Here is a 21,114-nt window from a genome sequence, read left to right as displayed (position 1 = left end):
GATAGTTGGGACTTCTTCATTGTTTCCTTGTCTTCTCCTTCTTCTCCCCAACTTGGGAAGTCCCGTTGTCCATAGCACATTAATTTGACATCTTCATCGTTTTCTCTTCTGATCTGGCTGCCGGTCACAGGGTACAATTTATTAGGGGATAGGCTTACTCAGGGCGCTCACTGTCATGCTTAGGGTTGGCTCAGTGAGCGAATCAGGGCGATTAGCGAGTGGATCAAAGCGCTTAGGTGAGCAATCAGTGAGTGCTTAACTAGTGAGTGTTCAGTGAGCGTTCAGTGAGCGGGCAATTTTGATTATGTCATACTCCCTGAGCAGATCAGGGCGCTCAAAACGGAAAGAGCAAGTCCCAGGGCGGGAGACGTTATCCGGTCTATAAACCATTGCCCATAATCAGCATAGGACTGGTAGTATATTAAGTCCGACCGTATTGTGAAGCAAATATTACCTGGAAATCGGCTCACATTTGAAGCATATAGGACATCTATACAATAGTTGCGACAGAGAGGCCGGTATACTTCTCGATTTAAGGTTCATCTCCACATCCGGCCGAGTTAGCCGATGCGACGTCACTCGTCGACCTCAAAGATTGACGCCTGAGTTTGGAAATTTCGTTGTATACGAACGGTGATTTTCATGGGATAAGAGAGTGTACTAGCTTTCTATTCCGCCTTATAATGGTCTGAATGTTGACACCCTTTACCTCTGGAGTGTGATATCAAAACCACCAAGATGTCGCAGTCGGAAAGCACAGATCCCGTCGTCTCAAAGAGAGCCCAAAATGCCACCGAGGCAGCAGCGAACAACCCCATATGGGATGTGTTGAGCGATGTGTGGTGCCCGTCCATGAACCCAACGGGCTACGTCAACGTCGGGATAGCAGAGAACACGCTGATGCACGACACGCTCCTCAGCTTCCTGAACAAGAAACTCGAGTTACCATCCAAGTACCTCACCTACAACGACGGAGGCGGCGGCTCTACGCGACTGAGACAAGCCATGTCCCGGTTCCTCAACCGGCACCTCCACCCAGCCATCCCGCTCGACGCCAGCCATCTCATTGTCACCAACGGCGTTTCGTCTGCTATCGAGCATGTCTCCTGGGCTTTCGCCGATCCGGGGGACGGCATTTTGCTCGGGAAGCCGTTCTATGGCACTTTTATCCCGGATATGTCCCTTCGGCCTGGCTCGAAAGTAGTGGAGGTTGATTTCGGTGACTGCGATCCGTTCAGCAGGGAGGCTGTGTACAAGTATGAGCAGGCGCTGCTGGACTTTCAGCTGAAGAGCGAGAGGAAGGTTAGGGCGCTTATGCTCTGCCACCCGCACAACCCTCTTGGGCGCTGCTACCCGCGTGAGGTGGTTGTTGAGCTAATGCGGTTCTGTGAGAAGTACAGGATACACTTTATCAGTGATGAGATATATGCGCTGTCTGTCTGGGAGAATACGGTGGATCAGGATCCTCCACCAGTCCGGTTTGAGTCTGCGTTATCCATTGATCTGGCGGGCATTATTGACCCCCGACTCGTGCATGTGCTCTGGGGGCTGAGCAAAGACTTTGGTGCGAATGGGATGCGGCTCGGAACCATCATCTCCCAGGCAAACGGTCATCTCCACGAGGCACTGAAGTTTATCTCAATATATTCCTACGCGTCTGGAATATCTGACCACTTAGCCACTTTACTGTTGGAGGACGACAACTTTACAGATCGGTATATCCGGCAAAATCAGAAGAAATTAGCAGAGTGCTACGCATACACGGTGCAGTATCTCCGAGCGCACAGTATCGAATACGCACCAGGGTGCAACGCAGCCTTTTTTCTGTGGGTGAATTTAGGAAAGAGATACCGCGACTTGCATCCCGACGTGAAGATAGGGGGAGGTTGACGACCTTGTTATGCAGTCTCTGCTGCAGAAGAAGGTCTTTCTAGCGAGTGGGACGCTTTTTGGGTCGGAGCGCCCCGGATGGTTTCGCGTTGTGTTTTCTCAGCCGCAAGAGTACCTGGGTGAGGCTCTGAAGAGGATGGTAGAAGCCTTGGAATAGAGCCCGCGGGTTGCAGTCCAGAGGGCAAATGAGATGAACATATCACAGTCTATGTTTAGTTGTATTCCAAGACCTATGCCAAGGCAAATGTTTGTATATTCATTCTATGAAGTAGATACAGACACCCCATGCAACTAACCAACACAAGCGCCTTTTTGATCTGTCGTGCAACCAAAAACAAAAATTATCCGCGAGCCCATAAATCATATGCAAACGAACAGCCCGAATCAACACCTCTTCAGACCCTTACCAAAAGGGACAAAGACGCAACCAATAGGTATAAAAACTATATATTAGAATTTAAAGAATAGAATATATGCAGCCTCAAGAGTAGAGATTTTGAGGATGAAAAGAAGGCTATACGTCAGCCTCGGGTTTGGACTCCCCCTTGCGCGCGGCCTCGTCCTTGAGGAGCTCCTGGCGCGCACGCTCTTGCTCGGCAAGACCGGTCTTTTGGACGGTATGCGAGCGGCTCAATACACGGGCGCGGATGAACAGCGAGAGAATAAAGCCGGCGCCTGATATGCAGGTGTAGAAGATCCACATGCGGCTGAGGGCGTATGTGAAGGCCTCGAGGACGACGGCACGCTGGGAAGGTTCCAATTTCTCGATGAGAGACTTGGAGGATCCTGCGAAGGAAGACGAGATGATGGCGGTGCGCTCGGGGCCGATGGCAGCAATAATTTTGCCGGCTTGTTGGCTCATCACGTTCTGGTAGATGACCGTGCCCAGGACGACGGAGATGGACGTAGAGAGCTGGCGGACAAAGCCAAATGTGGCTGTTCCGGTAGCCATGTCGGCTGGGCGGATGTTGGCTTGGAAAGCCACGAGAGGAGCCTGGAAGTTGGGGCCAACGCCAACACCAGCGATGAGCTGGAAGATGATGATGCGGGGCCAGGAGGCGTAGGGCTTGAGGTCGATGAACAGACCGAAGCCTAGGGTCATGAAGAAGAGACCGGCTTGGATCAGTTCGCGGTAGCGGCCCGTCTTCTTCATCGTGATACCGGTTCCGGCTGAGATGGCTGACAGAGAAAGAACCATGGGTAGGACGTAGACTCCGCTCAAGATTGGGGAGGCCAGAAGAACCGTCTGGAAGTAGAGCGGGAGATAGTAGGCTCCGGCAATAAAAGTGAATCCGTGGCAGAAGGTGATCAGGAGAATGAGCACATTATACCAGTCGTTGAAGAGGCGTGTTGGGATGATGGGGTATTTGGCCAGCTTCCACTCCGACAGCATTGCCAGCACCCAGACGACGACGCCAAATACGATTAGGCAGATCACCGTGGCTGAGTCCCAAGGAAAGTTGACACCGCCGAACTCCATTCCAAAGAGGAACATGATAGTACCGCCAATGATCAAGACAGTGCCTGTCCAGTCGATGCTGCGCAGGCCAGCGAGTAACGGTGTCTTGGCCGATTCGATCTTGAGGAACAAGGTCAGGATGACGAAGGAGACTCCGCCAATGGGCACTTAACAGTCATGTTAGTGTCTGAATCAAAACAAAATAAGATGACTTACAGTTAAGGTAAAAGCACCATCTCCAGGTCACATCAGTGGTAAAAGCACCACCGACAATAGGTCCTAGAGCACCAGCAATGGCCCAAGTAGCGCCGAACAGACCGTAATACATCGGACGTTCTCTGAATGAGATAGTCAGCACCGTTCAAAATTCACGTTGCTTGTGTTCCGACTCACCTCATGCTGAACATATCAGAGACACTGATGTTTGCCAGGACGATGATACCTCCGCCACCAATACCTTGGATGGCTCGGCCTGCGATAATCATGGGCAAGTTCTTCGCCAAGGCACACACCAAGCTGCCAATAAGGAACAAGAAGTTGGCCAGCAAGATAATCGGCTTCCGGCCCCAGATATCACTGATTTTGCCCCATAGTGGGATACAGGCGGCGTTGGCCAGCAGATACGAGGAGGCGATCCATGAGTAGCCGCTTTCCGAGGCGTTGAAAGAGGTTGCGATGGTAGGCAGGGCCGTCGAAACGATTGTCTGTTCAAACAGTGGGATTAGCAAATCAACCCTCTGATGAGAGACTCGGATACAAAGAAAAAGAAAACATACCATATCCAAGGCCGCCAAAAACAAAACCAGCTGGATTGCGAGACGGAAAGGTTAGCGCGATTGATTTCGGATGCGACAAGTCGGGTTCTTACACAGAGAGCCGCCATGACGACTGCGATCTTCTTCTTGCCCATTTTCGCGGCCTGAGACGGCGTGCGATCCAGGGGTGCTCCTTCAGTTGTATTTTCTTGCACCTTTTCCTCCGCCGTCGGTTGGGCGGTCTCATCAGCCTCCGGCGCATCAGTCTCTGGCGCATCGGCTTCCGGTGCCGGAGTCGGCGCGTCGACGGATGACTTTTCGTTGTTCTGGTCGGTGACGACGGTGTCGCCACTGGCGCCATCGTGGCTCAGGCGCTCGACAGACATGGCGTCGAGGGGAGGGGGAGTTGTGGTGGTTTGGTGTCGCGAAAGAGGAGAAATCCAAAAAGTAATCGGGAGAGAAAAAAAGTGGGGAGGGAACCAATTATCCCGAGGTGTGTCTGGTATGGACTCTGTGACGATTCTTCTTCTGGTACCGATCGATCGATCGATCCTAAATAATCAGGGAGCTTGCTGAGACGAAGCGTATGGCCCGATGAGATGACTAGGTTTTAAACGACAAAAAAACAAGGAGAAGTTTAGTGTCGGAGTGTTTGACCCTCGGCCTTTCACCAGTCGGGGATAACGGCCGCCGACAGTTCGAGCCATCGATCCAGTCACGCACTCCACTCCTGACCTATGCCCCTTTCTGCGCAAAAATGAACAGGTCCATTGATAAGCAGTCCACTGCAAGGCCCACCGTCCATCGGTATTTCTCCGATCGGACCATCTAGTGTGTTGACCGCCACTAGGCTTGGGCGGTCGGATGTTCGGAGTGCCGACATCGTGAGATGTGGGGCACCTTGGGTGGAGGTGAGTCAGATCGATCTTTTATCACCGATGTTTTCGAGTTGCCTAATTAGAGGTTTGCTTCGGAACTGCAGGAGTCCCCAACGTGGTTTGCGTGCGAGGATGGTTGATCGGTTTGTGAATAATGATCGGGAGCATAACAGGACCACACCTGGGCTGACTTCTTTCTATAATACCCTTCTAGCGAGGCCCGCACTGTGATACGCGAGCTGGAGCATACACGACACGACTAGATACGGATGCCATCGTGTACCTTGCAATGGAACAGTATTTCATTCACTGCACGAAAAATAATTCTGATCTGAGCCACTGATCTTGCAGTTTTGCTCGTATTTATTGATGACCGTAGGATCTTGGTTACGACGCATTTGCAAGTGCATGTCCCTGGCAGTAGGGCTGATCAAGCCAATTACACATGCCTGCCTTCTGGCCGGGTTCTCCGAATGCCTTTCAACTTGCGGTTTGTCCATCAGTCCAGGAGAATGGAATTGGGCGCCAATTTGTTGTCGCCTGGGGTAGTTATTTTATAGTGGTAATCAAAAAAATCCTGTAGGAGTATCTAGCTGGATGGAGTAGTATCGGGAAAGGAACAGGCATCGTAGAACAATGACAACGTCCGGATTAACCTCGTTAAATTCAATTTGCGCGGCTTTTCCGACGAATTCTATGATAAGAAACCGGTTGGGGAGGGCATGGGGTATAATATAAAGCGAAACAGAAACAAAGAATGCCCGGCCATGGCATGCATTAATCCTGAAGTTGGAGAATTTCTGGTCGATGGTCAGCATTGACATACACGGGCATCCATCTTGGACTGCTTACCGGTCAAAAACTCCTCGAAGCTGACGGTGATGTACCCATCGCGATCATCATCGTAGCGCTTGAACACATCCGTCATGCGCTTGAGACTAATACACGCCTGCACGAAGAGATCGAAGCTCATTCCATCCAGTTGAGGGCTCTTAGGCGGACCAATCTGACGGGTCTTGCTCTCAAACGCCTTGAAGAGGACGGAGATAAACTGCGGGCTGAGCCGGTACCCGAACGCGACCAGCGCATTCTCAAACTCGCGCAGATTGATGCGCCCGCTGCGGTCATCGTCAAAGCGATCAAACAGCTCGCGCCACGCAGCGAGGTACCGCCACAGCGAGACGAACTCGTCGAAGTTGATCTTCCCGATGCTGTCGCGGTCGAACATGCGGATCATCATCTTGACCGTCCGCGGGTGGAACGACGTGTAGTCGCCATTCACGAGGGCGGAGCCCAGCTCGGCTTCGGTCAGGACGCCCGAGTGCGAGGAATTGGCGGCGCGGAAGAGTGGGAAGAGCTGTTGCGGGTCGTCGGTCGGCACGGAGAGCGGTGGTGGGTTGGTTGTGGTTGGGGGGCGCGATGCGGGCGGCGGGCGTTCACGCGAGGGGTGAGGGGGCGGAGGGCCGAACCCGTAGTTCTGCGGTGGCGGGGAGGGATACAAGGGGTGTGGTGGGTGTGATTGTGCTCCTCCGGGCGACGTGTAATTGACGGCTGGAGGACGTGCATTGTATGTGGGTTGGAGGGGTGATGGTGCTGGAGCTTGTTGTTGGTACGCTTGCGGCGGCGGAGCACTGGAGACGGGGACGCGAGGAGGAACGGGGGATTTCTGGGGCGGAGGACGAGTGGGAAGGGGTTTCTGGTTGGGAGTCCCCGGGCCAGACACCTGCAGTTTACCCATCATCTGCGCGACCTGAGGGGAGAATGAGCAAGGACGAAAGATTGGCAGCTATTAGGCAGAAGCAATTCATACCTGCTCGGGCTCGGCGTGCCTGGAGTCGGAGTTAGCGACCGTCGCAAATCAATCTCTAGCTCAACACTTACGCTGGCAGCGCGTCCGGGTTGTAGGATTTGTTGTAGGCCATGGCGTGCAGAGGGGGCAAGGGGGAAGAGAGCCTCGCCCGAGTGCGGGAAAGAAAAAAAAAAGGAGGGCAGGTTCGTGCCCACAAGTGGACCTGTGGGGCAATGAACTGTAGTTGAGAGCTGAGTGACCAGGTACGTCAACAATTCGTATAGTGGCAGATAGGAAAGAGGGATGAGGAGGAGGAAGAGGAAGAAAAGAGATCAAGGCAGATCCAGCCCTATCGCGTCCGTGTTCATCAGGCCCGTAGCCCCCAAAGCAGATCCATCAATGACGGCATGTTATTTTTAGAGTGGGTCTCTTCTGGGCTACAACTGCACGATACTTCGAACCTCCGGCGCCTGTGTCTCCAACACCTCCATAATCTCCGTCCAAGCCTTGTCCTGGAACTGCTTGCCTTCCGATCCAGTCGTCAAGGCCGTAGATTCGCTGCCATGCACGGTCAGCACATTGATTGTTGGGTCAGCAGTCACCAGGAGAGCTTACTCGAGATACCCATCACTCCGCCAGCATTTCCCCTGCGATTCCACACCCTGGACCGTAGCACTGACCAAGGACCGGCTGCCCTGCTCGGTCGTCCGAGCAAAGAGCTTATACACAAGCCACACGAGCCATCGTTCGTAGAACCGGTTATACTGCCGCCCCAGCGCCGACACGCAGAACCCAGGGCTGACGGAATTGACAATAACGGGCAGCGTACCGTCGTCCCGTCGGACAATGCTGGCAATCTTCTTCACCACATACTCCAATAGCAGCTTCGAAACGCCATACTGCTTAGGGCCCTTGAAATGGCTCGCGTCGTTCACATACTCCAGCAATGACCCGTCCGTCCGCAGACTCTCAGCCTTGACCCGGACAAACTGCTGGCTCGACACAAGGCTGAGATGGGTTGGCTCCGAGGCGGTAGAGCTCTCCCGGAGCTTCGGCAAAAGAAGCAACGCGAGCAGCGAGGTGGACAGGGTATTAACCTGCACCGTCTCTTCCCACTCCTCGCCCGACGTGACGTAGTTCCTATTCCACAAGCCCGCGTTCAGAAGGGCCACATCCAGCCGCGGCAGCTCGGTGTTGACGCGGCCCGCGAAGCTCTTGACGCTTTGGAAGCTGCTCATCTCAAGCTCCCAAACCTGAACGGCCCCCGGTCGGTCGGTGCGTGTTTCCAGCTCTGTTTTGACTCGGTTGCCCCGGTCCAGGCTGCGGCTTCCGATAATTAGCGAGTCTACCCCCAGGTTGAGGAATTTGATGGCGGCCTCGTAGCCCAGCCCGGAGGTGGCGCCGGTCAGGACCACTGTTTTGCCGGCGAAGGAGATACCGCGTGGGTCTGTGGGCGCACTGTATTGCATTTTGAGAAGGCGAAAGAGACTGCTCATTTTCTGGGGTGGTTGGCGTGTTGGCGATGGAGTGTTTACAGGATGAGCTCTGAGTGCCGAGGATGTAACCAATCTGGGAAGTCACCTGATTGCCATGCTCATAGTCAAATGCATATAAATTTGATACAGTTGGTTATTATTCGAGGGTACAATTTAGTCAATGCCTTGTATTAACTATTCGCGGGGGTGGAGCGTTTGTTACCCTTTGACCAAATATATGTCTCCGACGTCGATAACCAACCACACAATTCTGTCCCTGGAACGATTCTCGAACCTAGACGATATGGTACTTTGCATGTCCCCAGTAGAGTTCAAGCACTAATATCAAGCACTTGCAAGACTGTCCTCCCAGTAAAAAGCTCTGCCTAGTGGTTATAGATCTCATCTTCAAATTAATCAGCAATCACATGACGCGTCTGAAAGGAAACACGCGGTCTCTCATGTCGTCCAAAGTAGACAATACCGCGATCGATTGGTGTTACAAAATGACACAGCAGAGTACAAGTTTAATGCATCCGGAAGGCCGAACATGGCGGAATCATTTCCCGAAAGGCGACCTCTGGGTCTTCGGTTACGGGTGAGTGGATTGCTGCGATCCGGCCAGGGATCGATGAGTTGGCTAATCCTTCTTCAGGAGTCTAATCTGGAAGCCACCGCCACATTACGGTAGGTCTGGCCCCAGTCTTTTCTTTTGGAGGGATTTACATATGCATACTGCGCTGGCGGCCTCTCCTGGGGATATCTGTTCCCGCTAATTATCGGGTCTTTGGATATAGACCAGCGTGTTCCGGGGTACATTAACGGCTATGTGCGACGATTCTGGCAGGTATGTAACATTGTCGTCGTTTGAATGTCCATCATGCATGGATTACAGAAATGAAGAATTGATGCCGACTGGATATCAAGGCTAGGTATGTTGGTGCAAGGTTTGCATATATCCAAGTAAAAGCTCATAGGAGATAGCACCGATCATCGCGGCACCCCCGAAGAGCCCGGGCGTGTAGTGACGGTCATTGAACGGAGCTTCTGGGAGACATTAGATGACCCGGTATGCGACCTATCTAGTCACCAAGCCGACTTGACAATCCACTTGAAGATCACCCCAATCTAACCTCGGACCAACAGCTAGCCCACTTGGAATCAGAATCCGCTTCCACAGGAAAAGTCTGGGGTGCGGCCTACCACATCCCCGCCAGCCACGCTGAAGAAGTGCACGACTACCTAGACGAGCGCGAGATCGACGGGTACAGCGCCCACTACACGCCCTTCCACGCCGTGTCAGGCGTGTCCACAGCAACAGCATCCAAGATCCCCGTTGTGGACGACAAGGCTGTGAACCATGATCCGAGCTTATCGCCGATCATCTGCATGGTCTACATCGGACAACCGACGAATCCGCAATTCCTGCGTGACCCGGCTCGTCGCGAGCCGCAAAATGTGGCGGCGGTGATCAGTGCGGGACATGGGCTGAGTGGCAAGAATACGGAGTATCTGTATTTGCTGGAGAAGGCGCTTGAGGGGCTGGGGTTGGGCACTGCAGATGTGCATGTTACTGACCTTGTCAGGCGGGTTAAGGCTATTGAGGCTGCGGGGATGGCTGAGGAGGAAGAGAAGGAGGCCGAGAGGGATGTGAAGAGGTATTTGGAGACTGCAGCAAGGAGGACAGGGCATGAGGGGGAGGAGGACCGGGGAAAGATTGAGTAGATGGTTGACGAGGCTCTTCCGAGTGCATATACATAGATTCATGGATAGAGTAGTAGATGGACAGGACGGGAAGAAGAAGAAGCCCCTTGGTTGGAATATGCTGGGGAGTCTTTTCTGCAGAAAAGACCAGAGACATTCTGCAAGACGAGACGATACAGCCAAGAATGATGGATTCACGAATGCCAATATGCATCTGATTCTTCATATCAAGCACATAAGAAAGAAAGAGAAAGATAGATCGAAAACGAAAAAACCCATCCCAGCACCCAGTATCCACCCAGTATCCAGATTTGCATTGCATCAAGTCCCATTTCCATCATGAATCGTCACTTCTTTTTGCGGAGAGTAGCCAAAGAGAACAGTACGGAAAAACAGACGTGAAGGGGGGTATTTGGAGCACACATGAACCCTAGTTGCCCTCAGCCGGGCCAGGGCCACCACCGTTGTTGTTGCGCCAGCCTGCTAAGAGCCATCAGTACTCGAAAGACTTGGATCAGGAAAAAGAAACATACCACCACCACCGCCGAAGCCAGCGTTAGCACCGCCACCTGCAAGCACAGTCTGGGTTAGTTGAGCCGAGGGGGTCTGCGATTGAAAGAGGCCTCACCATAGCCACCACCGTAACCACCACCGGCGCCGCCATATCCACCAGCACCACCGGCGCCGCCGCCGTAGTTGTTCTGCTGGTTGTAGCCGCCATATCCGCCAGCACCACCACGGTTGTATCCGCCACGGCTGTCGCCACCACCGCCAAAGCCGCCGCCGTTATTCTGGTAACCACCGCCAGGCTGGGCGTTGTATCCACCACGACCCTGGAAGCCGCCTTCGTTGCGGTTGGGGCGGTCGAACGCCTTGTCGACGCGAATCACACGGCCATCGAACCTGCGACAGGGATATTAGGATTTTCATGGACTTCTGTCCGGAAGCTTGCTTACTCTTGGTTGTTCATCGCCTCCATGGCCGCATCGGCCTCTTCATCCGTCGCGAAGCGAACGAAGCCAAAGCCACGGCTGCGCAGGGTGGCGCGGTCCTTGACGACAATCTGAAGAAAAGCGGAGTCAGATCGGGTACACAAACAAGATAGAACCACGGTTGGTGGGTGTGTGGGGAACACGGACAGCTTCCTGGATCTCGCCGAACTGCTGGAATCCGTCGCGCAGGGTGTCATCGTTGGTGTGCCAGGACAGGCCGCTGCGGGTGGGGACGGTCGTGTCAGTGCGCTCATTCTGCGGTGGGAAAATCTGGGGAAGGGGCGCCGATGGGGAGGGGCGCCGATGGGAAGGGACTTACTGGACGAAAAGTTTGGACATGGTGGATGGTTGATGGTCGATGGACGGGAGTGATCGAGAGAAGGAGTGTCTGAGGAAAATAAATGAGCGAGTGCGTGATAAAAAGAGGAAGTTCAGACAGTGTGCAGAAGGGACAGTCAGCAGTGTCCCCTGTCCTTAGGGTTTGTGCGATCAGGCGGGACCGGTGAATGAGCTTACCTCGTGTTAACGTGAGCGTTGAGTTGCGTAAGACGGAAAGAGAAAACGAAGCAAGGTGGGGAGGGGAAATGCAGAGGTCACCAACCGACTCAGGATGGATGGATGGCCCAGGGGTCGAGCAGCCGCTAGCCCTGGTCGTCCACTTAAGCGATCGGGGAGAACCCTCGTCGTGACCTTTATTGTTGCCGCCTTCCCTGTCATCTCAGCGACTCGGCCGTCAACAAACCAAATCGAGGGGCAGGCCCACATGGTCCGGGATTAGCGATAGTTTGTTGCATACTAGCTGTGTATCTATACATCATGTCGACATCCGTGCTGGGCCAGTCGCACTTTCCTCTTCATAGTCTTAGGCCTTTCTCTCCCATCCTTGTTCTCTTCTCTTCTTTCCTCCACCGGCCATGAACCCGACCAACCAATATCCGATCGACGCCTGGCTGTCAAACGTGCAGGAGGATGAGCCAGGTAAGTTGTTTATCATGCCGACCAGTGGAAATCCTCTGACCAACACCCAGTGGACCACTGGCCACCATCTCCGAGTCCAGGCATTGCTCTGCCAGAACTGTCCAACGAGCTCACCACTCCATACAGAATGCGCTTGTGTAGTGTACAGCGTGGTTCCAATAGTCGTGCTCGAGTTTACAAATCTTCGATCTCTCAGGGAGGCCAGAACACAGAAAAGCCTCGAAGACAGGACTATGGACTGAAACCCAGACACAAGACCCGGGAAGACCGGTACGAGTACAAAGCCCCCACCTCGGCAGCAAAGCGTGCATCGGAGACAGAGAGACCCAGAACGAAGCGACAGCGTCGAGGCAGAAAACACACCCTGAACGATGATTTTCAAGCGGCCAACGTCGTTCATTCGCGGCTGACGGTGAGCAAAAGCACGAGTCTTGCTTCCTGTCTCTAATCTTTGCACAGCTCCATCAAGTTCCGAACATGGGATTTTTCAATAAGGGAAAGACATCATCACCAGTCAACCTTCGGTCTGGTGAGTTCGCGAGCTTTGTCTGCGATGGCTGATACTCATTTCATGCTGTAGCCCTCGGGACAATGACGTTTTCCGAGACAAATTTCCTGGCACCAGGGAAAGACCATGGAACGAAAACGATGCGTTCTGACCGGTCGATGCAGGGGAAGGAAAAAGGGAATGCCATTCAAGATGCCTGTTCCGGCAATCTCCACACCGGGTTGGATAGTGCATCGCACAGTACCCAAGGCTCCGCATTACAGGACCATCTGCTCAACGTTCTGCGCCGTGGTCTGGATATCTCCGGTGTCAAAGAGCAAAACCCACTACTGCATGCCTCAAGAGGGTACCTGGATCTCGATCACCTGAAGGAGATAATGGAAGAGAGACAAAGGAATTGGAAGCCAACTTCTAGCCAAGATGGCCCAAGAGCCAGAGGCCAGATGGTTCCCAGTAAAAGCAGGCTTTCCTCCATCCGTTCCTGTGAAACTGTTTCGACTTGGGTTTTTCGTGCCGAACGAACTAACCAAACTAATGTCACTCCTGGAGAAGCTTCAGGAGCAGACCAAACCGATTATATCGACACTCGGCAAATTCGCGGTGTTGAGGGAGAGCACAATCTGCCCGAACCAAGGTTTGCAATTGACACTCATCGAGATGTGCAAAAAGGGCCACAAAACCCGCAGGACTGTAAACAAGGGCCAGAAAGGATATTGAACAGCACAAAGGAAAGATATTTCTCCTGGAGAGTACTCGACACTTTCGGAGACCTCGCTGTCAACGTGGACCGCCCAAGTGGCTCTCCGCACCTGACATATTCTCATCGGGGAGAGATCGGAGACCTTCGATCATCTTCATTTTCCCGTTTTTCCAACCCGCCATTAAGAGCAGAGGTGGCTGACCTCATTCTCAATAATGCCGATGAAGCGTTCTCGCATACCCTCGATATGGCCTACGCAATGGTGAACTCTGAGCACACTGACCATGGGGTCTCTCGCCGCGACCTCGGCGTAAGTGATACCTTGCCCCAGGCCCAAGACTTGGCGAGATATGATCCTCCAGAAGCAGCACTTCTTGGCTTGCTTGACACATCACGAACTGGGCAGGTAGCCCTCATGAACTTGGGTTATTCGACCCTGCTTTCCCCATATGACCATGTCAAATATGCCATTGAACCGGATGAAGCGAACCGTCTTCACGGGCAGGTGCCCTTAGATTATGGGGGACATGAAGAGGTAGTGAGAACGTCGTGGCGGTGGCGTCGAAATCAACTATACTGATTCGGGTCGGGCTTCGTTTTGGTTGAAAAATTGGGAAACTTTTCGGTATCCAAAATTTATCTTTTCTGTTGGTGCATGACCATCAATATTTATCCAGAGTGCGTCGATCACTATTTATGGGCAACATGATCAATTCCTGGATTGACGTCGAGACAACTTCCGTCTTGCTATTAGATGAATGACAACTAACTGTTACAAAGTGTCAAGAATTGGAATTCCTACAGGTCACATACAGGGATTTTACCCCTCATCGATATTTCCTATTGTGTATTAGTCATTAATTAGCTAGTACGCCGTTAAATTGCTGGGCATTTCCCAGATTTCTCTGAATCAGAGATTGATTTCTTCGTGATGTACAAATCCATGTGGGACCCTCGTACGTCTAGATTTCGACACATAGGAACAGACCACCCGCTCTCTGCCATTGGGAAGGAAGTTAAAGTTCCGAAAATACCAAATCTGCCGTATATGTTTCATTATTGGACCTAAATTCAACGCCTGGCCCCAATCGTGAACGCGCTAAGGAGTTGATCCTTTTGTCCCGCTGATCCTTTAGCCGTTGTCCCTCGCGGGCCTAACCTAACCGCAGGGTTAAGGTTTCCGACGAAACAACCACGGGCTAGCGACATCAATAATTCCCGGGATTAACGAACTACATAATTTCGGGAAATCGCTTGATTCGTGAATTGCGAACTTTCGAATGGCTTTCATAGCCAGTACTAGCTCCAACATTCTGGCGGCTGACAGGGGCCGCTAGTCTGATTAGGGCTAGGATCGGCACGTTTAGTGCCGCTCTAAATTAAGGGCTAACGGCTTGAGAATAGTGTCCGTGGGCCTTTCGAAGTCGCAAGATAAGGAGGAATTATTCGTTTGACGGAGAAGAGATGAGATAAAAATTGGAGACAACAATTTGGAGACGGGGGGATGTTTTTCAATTCCAAAACTCGATACTTCCACGAGCATATATCGAAGGAACCACTCCTGTCCTACTTGCTGGAAGTAGAACCAGCAACTCAGGAGGCGGGGTAGGATGCTTTTTTGATTTCGCTACTACTCCATACTTGGCAACAGTTAGATTCGTGATCGAGAACTAATTGGGCGCCGCAAGCCCCCAGAGGATTTCAAAATATCCAAGGAAATCAAGTATCGGCCCCCTAACGAAATGATATAAGGCCAGAAAGCACCCCCATCCTCCGCTCCGTGCATAGTTCCCCAATCTTTTTTTTAAAAAAAATAAACATGTCTGCCGAAAAACCTACCATCCTCCTTATCCCCGGCGCCTGGCACGCGGGTAGCACCTACGAGCCCGTCGCGGCCCTCCTCCGCGCACAAGGCTACCCTACCGAGACATTGACCCTCCTCTCCGCCGGCGGCCCTCCCTCAACATCCCTCGCCGAGGACGCGGAGCACATCCGCAAAACCCTGGAGCCCCTCATCGAGCAGGGCAAGGAAGTCGTCCTGGCTTTGCATTCGTATAGCGGTATCCCCGGCTCGGAATGCGTTAAGGGTCTCACTCGCAAGGAGCTCGAGGCGCAGGGAAAGAAGGGCGGAATTGTTTCAATGGTGTTTGTGGCGGCTTTCCTCCTTCCGGCGGGGCAGTCTATTGATTCCTTTTTGCCTGGTGGAGCGAGAGGAATTCTCCAAGTTGAGGTGAGTGGGTCGGTCTGGCAGGAATATAATCCTTGCACTGCCTTGCTCTTTGCGCCGGGTGATGCTAATTGCGTGTCTATTATTGTGCAGGATGATAATAAATGCTACATGACCAACCCCGCCGAAAGATTCTATAATGATCTCGACGAGGAGACAAAGAACAAATACCTCGCTGGATTGATGCACCACGCCTGGCCGACCATGCAGGACCCACTGACCTACGAGGGTTACCGCGATGTCCCGAGTACATATCTTCTCTGCGAGAAGGACGCCGCGATTCCGTTTGAGGCGCAGAAGTTCATGGCTTCTTACCCCGGTGAAGGTGTGGTGAAGGTGCACACTTGTGCTGCGGGCCACTCGCCGATGCTGAGTATGCCCGAGGTTGTGGCGGATGTGGTTCATGGAGCGGCGAGTGCGGTGGCTGTTGCTGCATAGTTTGGAGGCTTGTCAGAGGTTTATGAAAAATGATTTATCAGATTTTTTTGGCCTTTACGGGACAATATATAATTAGTTATACTTGGTGTGCTTACATTGTAGGCTGTGGCGTTGTATAGGCGAAGATCCGCGCATGAACCGCTGCTACGTATTATGGTACCTGCAGTGCTATGGTGGAGCTTAGCAACTGCGTAGCCCTCCCCCCCGGGCCGGGGTCATCCATCTGCTGTAGAGTGATGAGAGTGATATTTGAGATATGTGACTGAACTTGGAGATTTAGGGATCCTACCCTATCGCCATGTTTGACCCGCTAGGTGCCCACTCGAGCACTTGTTTGTCCATCAGACTACCAGGTACCCGCCGCGGCTTGAAAGTGCCTGAGCGTCTACTGGTACGTAGGAGCATGTGCTAGGTCTCTGTTGTAATTAGCTGCCGAAATCCTTCTCTTGTTCCATGTTTATACGGTCGTTCTATATGCTTAGAAGAGGGTATAATATTGTGGCTCTAGGGCTGGCTTTACAACGAGTGAAGAGTACCTTGTTTGTTTTGGTTAAAATCAACTTTCAGTCGATAGTGACATACTAAGGAGTTACCAGAATAGACGTGCATTACTAGTCCTTTAATGAGTTGCATGAACCCAATGCATTGGACTAAATTGTAGAACGGGGAGGGAACGACTGGTCTTCTGCAAAGTATTGAAGTTGTTATTTCACTTTCGCATATTTACTATAAAAGTATTGCCTCGGTTTACATTGTAACAAATTCATTGGGTATATAACAGCTATTTTGGATGTCAAAGCTTGCGAGGGCACCGGCAATGTCATGTCCGAGTCTATGTCAAATTTTGGGCGGATCTAAATGGCTGGTATTGCCAACAGTCAAAAGCCGTCTCATGGTGAGGGCAAAAGACTCATGTCCCGTCTTTTTTCTTTTATGAGGTCCGTCATGAGTGGTCCCGGAACAACACGTTCACAGAATGATGGGACCCGGCAGCAAACGGAGTCTAGAAACCAAAGCTCTTGATGTGATATCCATCGAACAATAGCGGCTTGCCATGAAGAGTGGCGTTCTAGAGCGTATATTTCGTGTTAAGCCTCCCATCATAGAGTGGCAGCAGCTTCAATGACCCCAGCACCTCTGAAGGCCCCGGGGCTTCTGATGACCACTTCAACAGGGTATTTCCATTCCATGTACCTCGTCCAACCTGAGATCGAATCGGCTGATTAGTATGCGAGATGACAAGGAATTGTGGCCAGGACTGCTTACCCCAATATGCACACCGACGCCCCAGGTACTTCCCCACGAAAGGTACCAGGACCATAGTCAACAGCAATTCCAACTGATCCAGGCTTTCTCTCCACTCGGCCTCCGCATCGGAGAAGTCATCGGACAAAGTATCCAAATCTGAGTCTGTTGTGGCTTCTGAAGGCAGGGAGGCCACATCGTCGTCGGAGGCGGACGAGGATGGGTTTTGGGTGGAGGGGGACCATGTAGGCCGACATCGAGAAGGAGGGATTCGAGGCGGCCGGAGAAGCGGACATGATGGGCGAGGCGAATCGGAGGACGGAGCGGAAAAAGAGAGTGAGTCGAGCAGGGGCCTGCCTACTGCCTTGCAAATGTTCGAAGCATCTAGCTGATGAATGGAGCAGAGTGAGTTGTTGATGCTGCTGTTCGATTCCCGCGGATCCAGGCGCGGTCACATGACACACATTACATAACCCGATCTGGATGAGTCAAGTAGCACGTGATCATCCCGCGATAACAGCTCTGATGAAAGACCGGAATAGAATGTCTTTTGCCCTCTGTCGCCTCATTCCAGCTCATCAATTTCCAGCGACTGCAAGCACAACCCGATCTCTCTCTCGTGAAGTGAATCGAACCCCCCTGCAGCCTTTCAGCATGGCGGACGCCGTACGTCACACCCTGGTCTCTTTTTTCACCAATCCGACCCTCCCACATTTTCTTTGATCCTCAGCCCTCACATTTCCTGTCTACCCCTCGGTCATCAACCACACCGGTGTCGCTAGTGAAGACCTGGGAATATTCCTCCTTGTTTTTTTGCCACTTGCAAACCGCGCGATTTTTTATTTGATCATCCCCAACTAACCGTGGACTCTGTACCGCCTGTAGGAAGTCGAGACGAAGCAGCGCAAGTCCGTTGCATTCAGTGAAGGCGGAGTCATCATGGATACCAACGGCCAAGTCTCAGACGCTCCCAGCGCCGAGAAGCCCGCCGGTATGTCATGCCTGCATGAAATTTTGGTTGCCACCCCCACTGACTGAGAGTCGCATGTACACAGACAAGGATGTCGACGAGGTCACCGAGATGTTCAAGGGCCTGTCAAAAAAGAAGAAGACCAAGAAGGTCAAAGAAACCGACGAGGGCGAGGATGGTGCCACCGCAGACGGTGAATTCGACCCGAGCGCAATGAAGAAAAAGAAGAAGAAGGTCAAGAAGGTTGACGACTTCGAGGCCAAGCTGGCCGAGGCTGGTGTGGAAGAGGCCGGCGAGGAGCAGGTCGAGGAAGTGCCGGAGGGCGATCTTGAGGCCGGAACGGGCATTTGGGCGCACGATGCTACACAGGTCATCCCATACTCGCTCCTGGTCTCGCGCTTCTTCTCCCTCATCCAGAGCCACCATCCCGATATGCTCGCCAGCGGCACCAAGTCGTACAAGATTCCCCCGCCCCAGTGTCTACGTGAAGGAAACCGTCGTACCATTTTCGCCAACATTGCCGATATCTGCAAGCGCATGAAGCGTTCCGACGACCACGTCATGCAGTTCCTGTTCGCTGAGTTGGGTACCAGCGGTAGTGTGGACGGTAGCCGGCGTCTCGTCATCAAGGGACGATTCCAACAGAAGCAGATCGAAAACGTTCTGCGGCGGTATATCGGTATGTTTTTCACGTCACCCCAAAATACAAGTCTAACCAAAAATCCAGTTGAATACGTCACCTGCAAGACTTGCCGCAGCCCCGATACCGAGCTGAACAAGGGTGAGAACCGTCTGTACTTCGTTACTTGCAACTCCTGCGGATCGCGCCGTTCGGTCGCGGCCATCAAGACTGGTTTCCGTGGACAGGTCGGCCGCAGAAAGCGTACTGGTTAAGTGGGAGAGAGTTACTGGTCTGCGCAGTCATGCGAGAGAGCGGCTTGTTTTGTATCTCTTCTTTGCGGCGTGTCATTTCCAGGAACTGTTTGCGGATGAAATTGTGGCCCCGGCACTGTATCTTCTACCGCACGGGGCTTGAGATGCGAAAATGATTGAAGGATAGAAATAGTCTGGCATGGATGGATCGATACCACTACAGTTTTTCACAGTATTGTAGCTTTCGACTTTGGCGTGTAGTTTCATCGCTCATCCTGAACCCTCACATCGTTTGCTAGGGATGCTACAATTCAGCTCTCTGAAGATGAAGCTACACCATCCGCTTACTTCACCTATGCTAGGGGAACTATAACTCAACTCTTTCTAGATGATATCACAGTGTCTACTAATGTTTCTCATCTCGACACCCAATCTGCTCGGAACTTTTTGGCGTTCACAAACTTTCATTTTATTCGGATGCTAAAGCCAAAGGTGACAAGTTATAAACACATGAGAAACCAGCTCTCGATTAAATGATGATGCACCTAGTCTCTGCCTGATGGCATAAAAGACTATAGCGTATCAATCTGAATGCTCAGACCTGTTGAAACAATTTGGTAGAGGCTATCATGTGAGACCCTCCTCTTTCCCTTGACGTAACTGGCTGGGTCGACATGATCGGATCAGCCACTGGCCGTGCTGGCACCAATTGCAACGCCGAAATTGTTCAGGTTTCTCGTTTGAATATAGATGGTTCCCGGTCCGATAAATCTGCAGACAAGCCCTTCTTTGGAGTGCAGATTCGAGAGAATACCACCGGAGGCCGCACGCTCCATCTTGTATTGGCAAGTCCATGCGACCAGATGGCCATTGTCGACAAAATACGTCTCTCCCTCAGCAAGCTACTCATAAAGGTTAGTATCCCAAACTTTGGGGAAATAACAAAGTAACATACTTCTTTCTTGATGATTGCACCAAAGCTTTGTATCCATACCAGTCCGGTTCCGTCTAGACGATACACAAAAAGTCCTTCGCCAGAGAAGACAGCATTGGATATGCTTTGCTTTTCATATTCTGCTTCGATCCCACTCGTCGAAGCAAGATAAGCATCTCGTCCAAGTTTCCATTGTCCTGGACGATCGACCCGCAAAACTGTAACATCGCCAAGCACATACGGGGCAAGGAGAAGCTCGCCAGGGCCCGTGTATGTGGAGTGCCCCATTTCTCCACGAGAAATTAATTTCTTCCAACTAAAGGAAAGTTTGCCCTTGAGTGTCATTGTTGTAGACATTGCAAGCATAATACCTATGACACTCAATTAGATCATAAGATAAATAAGTCGAGGCCAGTTATCTCTTACCGGGCCTGGCCTTCAATGGAGCACCTATTGCTAACTGAATGGTAAGGAGAGAGTTTGTGTCTCGATGGCTAATTCTGTAGCTGCCTCCGTTGAATGTCCCAACATTATCTTCTGTGACAGATTGTGCTCCAACGAACTGTCCATTTGCTGGAGCTCCACCGGGGTACTGTTGCATTTTTCCCATTGGAGGGGGGATTGGGAAGACACTGATAGTTGCGACAGCGAAGAGGCCTTAGGGTGCCAGCTATGGGAAACTGCTTGATCTGGTGGGGGACTTGTTGACGTCGCACCACTTGGGAAATTCTCCCTTCTTTCTCCTAAGGGAGGCGGTTGGGCAAATGTTGCAGGTTGCTCGGTGGGAGGGACATATTCGCGGTATCCATCATATTGGAGAGGGCCTTGCTGTTGCCGATTTCCACTTGGTGGTGGTGGGCTTTTTGCTGGCGGACTGGAAGAAGGTGGCCCAGGATAGTGAAACGTAGGGGGCTTATACAGGAGCGATGATTTTGGAAATGCTGTAAAGAGTTAGTGTATGACATCCTTGGGGTAGAGAGACGTATTACATGTCACATCTGGCGGGGCTATGGAGATGAATTAATAAAGGACTATGCTGTCAAAGTTGAAGGATTGTCATACCAGAGCTCGGGGGAGGAGGATATTGAATCTGCGACATTTTGGCTATGTTGACGTGCACCACATCCACGGTCTAAGGTTCATTTAGACTGACAGGGGAATTATTCGCATTGCATGTTAGACTTACTAGCTCGGCCACGAAATTTGGTAAACCGGGTGTCGGATTCTCTTAAGTTTATTCAGAGTCTTCCCCCGAACATTCAGGGAAGCACTGAGAGACAAGTAGGGAGGAGGGGAGTT

The 21,114-nt window shown here is 52.0% G+C and overlaps 11 protein-coding genes across 11 annotated transcripts; 5 read left to right on the top strand and 6 right to left on the bottom strand.

The window, feature by feature from the left end:
- Window positions 1-738: 738 nt before the first annotated feature.
- On the top strand, window positions 739-2,047 carry N7510_000489 (putative aminotransferase; the record flags this gene model as incomplete). The annotated part of the gene is given in 2 exon segments (XM_056972419.1): window positions 739-1,869; window positions 1,880-2,047. The coding sequence occupies 2 exon segments, from the start codon at window positions 739-741 to the stop codon at window positions 2,045-2,047; spliced, it is 1,299 nt and encodes a 432-aa protein (XP_056837536.1).
- A 357-nt stretch (window positions 2,048-2,404) lies between these two features.
- Window positions 2,405-4,490, bottom strand: N7510_000488 (MDR family MFS transporter; the record flags this gene model as incomplete). The annotated part of the gene is made up of 5 exons (XM_056972418.1): window positions 2,405-3,516; window positions 3,566-3,687; window positions 3,743-4,053; window positions 4,126-4,155; window positions 4,218-4,490. The coding sequence occupies 5 exons, from the start codon at window positions 4,488-4,490 to the stop codon at window positions 2,405-2,407; spliced, it is 1,848 nt and encodes a 615-aa protein (XP_056837535.1).
- A 1,269-nt stretch (window positions 4,491-5,759) lies between these two features.
- Window positions 5,760-6,904, bottom strand: N7510_000487 (EF-hand domain-containing protein; the record flags this gene model as incomplete). Its single annotated transcript, XM_056972417.1, has 4 exons — window positions 5,760-5,782; window positions 5,835-6,732; window positions 6,793-6,811; window positions 6,864-6,904. The coding sequence occupies 4 exons, from the start codon at window positions 6,902-6,904 to the stop codon at window positions 5,760-5,762; spliced, it is 981 nt and encodes a 326-aa protein (XP_056837534.1).
- Window positions 6,905-7,208: 304 nt separating this feature from the next.
- On the bottom strand, window positions 7,209-8,267 carry N7510_000486 (putative short-chain dehydrogenase/reductase family protein; the record flags this gene model as incomplete). The annotated part of the gene is made up of 2 exons (XM_056972416.1): window positions 7,209-7,329; window positions 7,387-8,267. 2 exons carry the CDS (start codon window positions 8,265-8,267, stop codon window positions 7,209-7,211), a joined length of 1,002 nt encoding a protein of 333 aa, XP_056837533.1.
- Window positions 8,268-8,674: 407 nt separating this feature from the next.
- N7510_000485 (gamma-glutamylcyclotransferase) lies at window positions 8,675-9,971 on the top strand (the record flags this gene model as incomplete). Its single annotated transcript, XM_056972415.1, has 6 exons — window positions 8,675-8,844; window positions 8,902-8,933; window positions 9,044-9,093; window positions 9,174-9,178; window positions 9,231-9,315; window positions 9,393-9,971. The coding sequence occupies 6 exons, from the start codon at window positions 8,675-8,677 to the stop codon at window positions 9,969-9,971; spliced, it is 921 nt and encodes a 306-aa protein (XP_056837532.1).
- Window positions 9,972-10,380: 409 nt separating this feature from the next.
- On the bottom strand, window positions 10,381-11,281 carry N7510_000484 (RNA recognition motif domain-containing protein; the record flags this gene model as incomplete). The annotated part of the gene is made up of 6 exons (XM_056972414.1): window positions 10,381-10,433; window positions 10,484-10,519; window positions 10,579-10,853; window positions 10,907-11,013; window positions 11,090-11,162; window positions 11,262-11,281. The coding sequence occupies 6 exons, from the start codon at window positions 11,279-11,281 to the stop codon at window positions 10,381-10,383; spliced, it is 564 nt and encodes a 187-aa protein (XP_056837531.1).
- Window positions 11,282-11,856: 575 nt separating this feature from the next.
- Window positions 11,857-13,708, top strand: N7510_000483 (uncharacterized protein; the record flags this gene model as incomplete). The annotated part of the gene is made up of 4 exons (XM_056972413.1): window positions 11,857-11,920; window positions 11,971-12,332; window positions 12,380-12,449; window positions 12,501-13,708. 4 exons carry the CDS (start codon window positions 11,857-11,859, stop codon window positions 13,706-13,708), a joined length of 1,704 nt encoding a protein of 567 aa, XP_056837530.1.
- A 1,239-nt stretch (window positions 13,709-14,947) lies between these two features.
- On the top strand, window positions 14,948-15,793 carry N7510_000482 (alpha/beta hydrolase; the record flags this gene model as incomplete). The annotated part of the gene is made up of 1 exon (XM_056972412.1): window positions 14,948-15,793. The coding sequence occupies one exon, from the start codon at window positions 14,948-14,950 to the stop codon at window positions 15,791-15,793; it is 846 nt and encodes a 281-aa protein (XP_056837529.1).
- Window positions 15,794-16,862: 1,069 nt separating this feature from the next.
- Window positions 16,863-17,752, bottom strand: N7510_000481 (uncharacterized protein; the record flags this gene model as incomplete). The annotated part of the gene is made up of 2 exons (XM_056972411.1): window positions 16,863-17,460; window positions 17,709-17,752. 2 exons carry the CDS (start codon window positions 17,750-17,752, stop codon window positions 16,863-16,865), a joined length of 642 nt encoding a protein of 213 aa, XP_056837528.1.
- Window positions 17,753-18,083: 331 nt separating this feature from the next.
- On the top strand, window positions 18,084-18,902 carry N7510_000480 (translation initiation factor eIF2 subunit beta; the record flags this gene model as incomplete). Its single annotated transcript, XM_056972410.1, has 1 exon — window positions 18,084-18,902. The coding sequence occupies one exon, from the start codon at window positions 18,084-18,086 to the stop codon at window positions 18,900-18,902; it is 819 nt and encodes a 272-aa protein (XP_056837527.1).
- Window positions 18,903-19,564: 662 nt separating this feature from the next.
- Window positions 19,565-20,425, bottom strand: N7510_000479 (AIM24 family protein; the record flags this gene model as incomplete). Its single annotated transcript, XM_056972409.1, has 3 exons — window positions 19,565-19,783; window positions 19,837-20,186; window positions 20,242-20,425. 3 exons carry the CDS (start codon window positions 20,423-20,425, stop codon window positions 19,565-19,567), a joined length of 753 nt encoding a protein of 250 aa, XP_056837526.1.
- Between the last annotated feature and the right edge of the window lie 689 nt (window positions 20,426-21,114).

This window comes from Penicillium lagena (genome assembly GCF_028827675.1).
Source record: "Penicillium lagena strain IBT 129212 chromosome Unknown utg000001l_segment0_segment0, whole genome shotgun sequence".
Classification (NCBI taxonomy): domain Eukaryota; kingdom Fungi; phylum Ascomycota; class Eurotiomycetes; order Eurotiales; family Aspergillaceae; genus Penicillium; species Penicillium lagena.
This window is presented reverse-complemented; position numbering and strand designations above follow the sequence as displayed.